Below are 6,362 nucleotides of genomic sequence, written 5' to 3' on the forward strand. Positions count from 1 at the left end.
GTTCATCCCGCCAGGAAGGATTGCTACTTATTTGCGACACGTGTACAAACTCAACAAGTTCTACGGTTCTAAGAGCAAGACTGTGTACCGGGTTGCTGAGGCAATTGTTACTATAACTTTCTCATGAAACTCTGTCCTCTCTGTTCTTGAGGACTATCTGGCTGTTTTCCCTGAAGATCGGTTCCGGTTCCATAGGCACGAAAAATTTGAAGCAGCCTGTGATCTCAAAGGGGATCTTTATGGTAAGATATCACCAGCTTAAAAACGACAACACTGTTTTGCTTGGATATATTTTGATCCAATCTTAGATATAAAGTTTTCATTTCATCTTAGAGATGTGGGTTTTGCTACTGGAATGTTGTTGTTTAGTAGATAGAGTACTATTTAGTAGCTTCCAGTGATTTGCTTACAAGTATACTTCTCAGGTTAAAGTACAAAGCTTTAAGTTATTTTTTTTTTCCTCTTGCAGATTATGTTGATCATATTAAACTCGTGGATGGGAAGACTGTCAATGACAGTCTCGTTCTTGACGAAGCCGAGATAGCTTCGAGTCGCCAAGTTTTGCTTCATGTTCAAACCCATGAGTGAGTTATTCCCTATCTTTTTGTCATATTCTTAGACCATTTCTCTCACCAATTGAGTTTGTGTTATTGCAGTGGACCTGTGATGAAGCTCTACTTATGGAACAAGGCTGCTATGGACTTGTGATAAGTTTAAAGCGTCTGGAAGCACTCACACTGTTATTTTACTCACCACTGTAAACCCGAAACGATTTGGAGGTTAGTGTTACCAGCTTATGTTTATTGTTGTGAGTAGTTAGATATAAATAGGATGCGTTGAGAACGTAGTTTAGATTGATTAGCTCTAGCGTAAGAATTATTTTCCTTTTAGTAATGTAACAATTAACCTGTGATTTGTATTATGACATTGGGTATGCTACAGGCGTCCTAGCTCTTGCTTCTATGGCATCATCTCGGGTTTTTCTGGACTGCGATGTTCAAGCAACCCAGGATTATCTGACTTGGTAAGAATGCCTATGTTGGAACAGAGATCATTACTTTGTCTAACTTATTTTTGTGCAACGTTTTCAGGCTGGGTTCAAACTTGGATATTGCTAACAGTGTTAACGCAGAGATTGTTACCAAGACTGAGACAGTCATTATAGGGGAACTATTCTCCTACATCAAGCAGGAAAGAGCCAAGCTAATGAGCTTAACCATTCAAGTTCATTATGAAGAGCTTAGGTATTTATTATATTCCATTCTACAAATTTTGCAGGTTGCTTGGTTTGAGTGCACAGCCACTATTGTCCATGGTTCTGCATGGTATTACGTTGCTTGCGGTGGGTGCCATACTAAGGCAACCAAAGGGCCTACCTCACTTATGTGCAAGAAATGTGGAAAAGCTGAAGTTGCCGGTGTTCCACAGTAAGAAACTTATTGTTCTTATTCCACCAACAGTTTTCTGCATTCTTTTCTAATGTGCTTCCGTGATAGGTACCTAACGAAGCTATCTGTCTATGGCAACAATTACCAAGCTGTTTTTGTGCTACTTGGCGATGTTGGGGTTGAGTTGACTGGGAAGCAAGCCGCAGAATTGGTAAAGATCTACTTTGAGGTAAATTCAAAACTGCCTATCATACATCTTTTTGAGTATTAAGGGTCCATGGATTCATACATATTTTATGAATATGAATTGGATTCGTACTTAGTTACTGTGACATACCCTCGAAGTTTAGCTTTCAAAAAGACATTCCCTCACAAATATTTAAATTTATGTTAGGCGAATGAAAGCATAGGAGATGATCACTTAGTCCCAGTGCCTCAAGCTTTGATTGATTTCATTGAAAGACTCGCAAGTTCCTTGTGAAGGTCTCAAGCCACAATTTGACCGACAAGACCCAATCTCTAACTTTTACAAAGGTTCTCCCTCCTGAAGCTCCAGAATCAGAAGGTGAATTAAATGAGAATGTCATTGTTCCAAATGCGAAGGAAACTTTGCAGATGGGAAATGCTGAGGGTGGTTCTTCCACTGGCGTAGAAGAATCTGCAGATGGGAGAGTTAAAAGGGGTTCTGATCGTGTTGTGTCGGAAGAAGCTAAACGTCCAAAATGTGGCTAATAGGTCTCAAGAATTGGTTATGTTCTTTTTATAAGACTATGCTTTGTTTATGCTTTGTTTACTTTCATTTTCAGACTTTGTCTTTGCAACACTTTAGTTATGTTTTTTGCATTAACAGTTTGAGTTATCTATTTCTGATATTTTGAGTTATGTTTATGCCTAATCACTTTAAGTGACATTGAATCTTATCGATATTGTTTCTTTTTGATGTTAATTGAGTCTTAAGGATTTCTTTGTTATTGAATTCTTCTTACTCTGTTTTTATAATCTTCTTATACCCCTCTCCATTGTCTTAGCCACTGTCCCTTTTCTTCTAAAATTTCTTAATTCGATTTACTAACTTAAATTTAGATTCATAGACACCACCACCAGAGATTACTACCTTAGATTTATTTCCCTTTTATTTCCAGGTTTTAGAAGCTGTTTATATAAATAAGCATTAGGTTTAATTATTCTAGTTTGTAGGTGGATTATTTATTATCATGAAAAATGAATAATTGTATTAATTTAAACTTCAGGTTTTCTTTTATTATGTCAAAGTAAAAAGAAAAAGAAAGAAATATATGACGTTTCATTTGTCTGAATCACTTTTGTTATTTTTGTTTTCTATATACATACAAAGCAATGAATGGTACTGTTATTTGTTAGTTTATAGTATTGTTTTTTTATATTTTGAATAGTTATTATAAGTTTTCATAAATTTTAAATTTTCATATATATTATAAATTTTAGTATATAATCCCTCCGCCCATAGGGTGGGTTAAGCACTAGTTATATAATAATAGATATATAGATAGATGTAAGAATACAAAGAAAATAGAAAACCAATTTAAAATAGAAATTTGACTCGAAACTTTATGGAACACATCGAACACCAACAAAATATTATGCTGACTGGAGAAGGATATGCATCTGCATTAGATGCGAAAGAAATACTAACAAAAAGAAACATTGTCTTCATAAACACACATTTCATGCGAAATCCAAAAGAAATTTAGAGGAAATTTATAAACTTATTTCCCCAATCTAGGCTCTAAAGATGTATTGGATCTACGAGCAAAGTTTTGATATACTCCTTGAGCATGCCTTCGCGGTTGTTAAAGACGTCGTCAGACGTATATAGACCATCTACTAAGCGTCCGAAATTGATGATTTGGGTAAGAACTCGACGAGAGATGTGAGAAGTCTTCAAGCACTCCTCGTTAACGATCTTGTTGATATCTGTAATCATCTTATAAAACTCTTTTATGGCTTCGTCTTTGGTAACTCCATATTGTTTTATATAATAGTTGAGTGCGTTTGCAGTGTAACCTTTAGCAATATCCTCCTGATCATATAAACCAGAATCCCAATACATGAATTTATGAGCTTGATATATTAACCAAATTAAATTAAATCGAAGAAAATTTTCAAAAGAGAATTAAACGTTTTTATATGTTTAAATTTTTTTTCACGTACATTTTATTAAACAGAGAATTGAAACTAAATTGCTTTTTAATTAGTCAAGAAGAATCAAAATTTTCGAAATAAAGCTAAGAGTATTTTCGAGTTGATAGTTTTAAAATTTTTCTAGCAACTACTTTATTGTCTAGTTTAATTTTTTTTTTTCTAATCAAAGAGCAAGCAAAACAAAAACAAAACAAAAAAACAAGGCTAAGAGATCAAGATCGACAAACCCAACTTAAATGAGGATTATATGATTTGGATCTTGAAAACTAATACCTCAAAGTCGGTAATGTCATCCATGAGACGAGCCTTTGCGGCTAGAACTTGGACGACTTTTGGTCTAGATCTTAGCCACTTGAAATCTTCCTTCTTAGCAATCTCCCCAAGTCCCATAATCGTGCTACTTATGGTTGCATACGAACCAATTTCAGCTCCACCAGACTTTATGTACTCATCAAAGCTAGGTATGCAATCTCCTCGTGCCCATTTGACAAATTGGACGTTTTCCCTCACAATTATCTTGAACTAATCACAACAATATCAACTGTTACCAGCCAGTTTATGTGAACATATTAATTATTTAAGCTTTTGAAAGTAAACACCTCTTCTATCATTTCCTCCATGACAAACAATCTTCCTTGTGAGCTCAATACATCTTCATACTCTTTATACACGCACATCACCAATTTGAAGGCCGTCTTCATGTGAACTTGAAGCTTCCCCATGTAATGAGGATCCCATCTATGCATAGAAGAATGAAATAATTCACTCATTACTAGCTCGCAGCTTGTTGATTTATATGTTGCAACCACATAAATTTTCAGGATATATATAAGGAATATACCTTTCTATACAATCAACAAGATTCATAACTTCTTCCACAGAAGCATATGAATCACAGGCATCATCAAGAAATGTGATTGCTAGGTATAACTTTACCGACATAATTCTCCCAAGTGAAAACTGGGGCTCAAAGTACATCATTAATGCCGATAACCAATTCTCGATTGTTCTTTCTCTGAATTTAGCCGGGAAATTCAGCGTATGATCTAGTTCTCTCCACCACCTACCACAAAAGTATGTAAGAAATTTAAATATATGAATTCACAAAGAACACCTGTGATCTCTGTCGGAAGAAAACTAGATGAATGTTCACATACATTGTGATTGTTTGTAGCTCTTTGAAGTAATGAAGCTGTAAGAACTTGAAATTGAGCTTTGCTAGCTTGAGTAGCGTGTCATTGTGGTTCTCTTCTTGTTCATAAAATGAAATATACTCCCGTGCAACCAGTGCTTCAATGTTCCGGCGTTGAGGTATGTGAAGCGCTTTTTGTATAAGCCTTGAAATGTGTGCTGGACTTGCTAATTGACCTATAGCTATTGGCTCCAAGTGGCTCAATGTGAAGCTTAATGCTTCATCCAAGATATTATCCGTTGTTGTTCTGAAGTGCAGTGCTTCATAAAAGCTTAGCATACCTTTAAAATCCTCTATTAGACATCTGCTGAATTTCCCATCATCTTCTTTGAATCTTCTGAACACATCTACTTGAAAACAACCGTGCTGTTACACTTCTTGGTTGTTAAGAACTAAGATGATTTGATATTTCAATTGGTGTTTGAGACTTTTTAAAAAAATTAGGTTGAAATAAATAAATAAAAATTAGTTCAGATCAGTTGAGTTAGGTTTCCTATCAAAATAAAGCGTACATACTTTTTAATAGATGTATATTTTTTTTTTCTCATCAACGACGATAAATCAAATGAAAAACATGCCACACAAAGCATTTAAGTATATGACTTGTCCAAGTTTGATACCTGATGACATGTTGTGACCATATGTTCTGAAAACTCGGAACATGATAGAAATCGTGTACAGGTCATTCTCATCCGCTATTAAGCCCTCTATGTTGTCGAAAGCAACTTTCAATCTGTGTTCAATCTCATTCTCGAAATGAATAGCCAGACCAAGACTGACTAGCAAATGGATAAACAGAACTGTCCTCTTTGTCTCCTCGTCATCATCTTTGGAATACAAACTGAGCATGTCCCTCACTTTAGGCTTTAGTACCTCAATTTTTTTTGCAAGAGCATCAAGATCCTAATAGTTAACACAAGTCATATATCTGTAGACAAGCATGCAACATACAACGAATTGTGTACACATATATCTACATATGCTCTTGTAGTGTATATATATATTATTTTTTGGACTTACCGAGTCATTGATGGTCACAGTGAGTAAGTAGTCACCCCATTGAGAGGGTGGTAATTTTGTAAAATCAAAATCAATTTCATGATCGACTTTTCTTTCTGGTTCCATATATATATATATATATTCAAGAATGAGAGGAAGAGAGGTTGTGGTGGGAAGAACAAGAAAGACAATACAGAGATGTAGTGATTAACTGATAGCAAGAAACTATATATATACTTGAGAAAACGCTAAATATATTATTCAAAAACTACAATTTTTTAAAAAAATATGAGCTAATTGTTTAAAAGTAATAGAATATATATATATATATTATTTAACGAGATATGATTAATATAAATATTAGTATAATGTAGTATATTTTATGTATTTATATTATATTACTTCCATTTTTAATAATAAGTCTTGTGTAAAATCTGCATCCGTATTAAAAAAATATTAAATTTTAAATTTTATTCTTAATTAATACAATATTTTAAGTAATTTTCTTAGTTGATAAGTTATAAAATAAAGGTGAAATTAGTTTATTTAATATATATATATATATATATATATGTATATATATAGTTTCTTCGTTATAGGTG

At 33.9% G+C, this 6,362-nt stretch overlaps 2 protein-coding genes across 3 annotated transcripts; one reads left to right on the plus strand and one right to left on the minus strand.

Annotated features, from left to right (window-relative positions):
* LOC108806448 (uncharacterized) lies at positions 1–2,235 on the plus strand. Of its 2 annotated transcripts, XM_056987640.1 has the most exons (8): positions 1–242; positions 470–584; positions 657–779; positions 943–1,024; positions 1,092–1,187; positions 1,275–1,427; positions 1,497–1,617; positions 1,783–2,235. In XM_056987640.1, the coding sequence occupies exons 4-8, from the start codon at positions 963–965 to the stop codon at positions 1,867–1,869; spliced, it is 519 nt and encodes a 172-aa protein (XP_056843620.1). In that variant the 5' UTR covers positions 1–242; positions 470–584; positions 657–779; positions 943–962; the 3' UTR covers positions 1,870–2,235. The 2 variants fall into 2 exon arrangements, with proteins under 2 accessions (XP_056843620.1, XP_018434072.1); XM_018578570.2 differs by having other exon boundaries at positions 3–242; positions 1,092–1,427.
* A 739-nt stretch (positions 2,236–2,974) lies between these two features.
* On the minus strand, positions 2,975–5,934 carry LOC108810355 (alpha-barbatene synthase-like). The gene is made up of 7 exons (XM_018582472.2): positions 5,782–5,934; positions 5,382–5,664; positions 4,727–5,108; positions 4,411–4,632; positions 4,169–4,307; positions 3,843–4,091; positions 2,975–3,447 (listed from the first exon to the last, which is right to left on the minus strand). Exons 1-7 carry the CDS (start codon positions 5,884–5,886, stop codon positions 3,154–3,156), a joined length of 1,674 nt encoding a protein of 557 aa, XP_018437974.1. The 5' UTR covers positions 5,887–5,934; the 3' UTR covers positions 2,975–3,153.
* Between the last annotated feature and the right edge of the window lie 428 nt (positions 5,935–6,362).

This window comes from Raphanus sativus, chromosome 6, assembly GCF_000801105.2.
Source record: "Raphanus sativus cultivar WK10039 chromosome 6, ASM80110v3, whole genome shotgun sequence".
NCBI classification, from domain to species: Eukaryota; Viridiplantae; Streptophyta; class Magnoliopsida; order Brassicales; family Brassicaceae; genus Raphanus; species Raphanus sativus.

What these genes read in the sequence shown, in the direction of transcription:
- LOC108806448 (XM_018578570.2), top strand. Translation starts at nt 963, where the DNA reads ATGGCATCATCTCGGGTTTTTCTGGACTGCGATGTTCAAGCAACCCAG. An exon ending in GAAGTTGCCGGTGTTCCACA is followed by an intron (nt 1,428 to 1,496) that starts GTAAGAAACTTA and finishes CTTCCGTGATAG; the next exon opens with GTACCTAACGAAGCTATCTG. An exon ending in TGGTAAAGATCTACTTTGAG is followed by an intron (nt 1,618 to 1,782) that starts GTAAATTCAAAA and finishes AATTTATGTTAG; the next exon opens with GCGAATGAAAGCATAGGAGA.
- LOC108810355 (XM_018582472.2), bottom strand. Translation starts at nt 5,886, where the DNA reads ATGGAACCAGAAAGAAAAGTCGATCATGAAATTGATTTTGATTTTACA. An exon ending in GAGCTACAAACAATCACAAT is followed by an intron (nt 4,633 to 4,726) that starts GTATGTGAACAT and finishes CTTTTGTGGTAG; the next exon opens with GTGGTGGAGAGAACTAGATC. An exon ending in ATGACATTACCGACTTTGAG is followed by an intron (nt 3,448 to 3,842) that starts GTATTAGTTTTC and finishes TTATATGATCAG; the next exon opens with GAGGATATTGCTAAAGGTTA.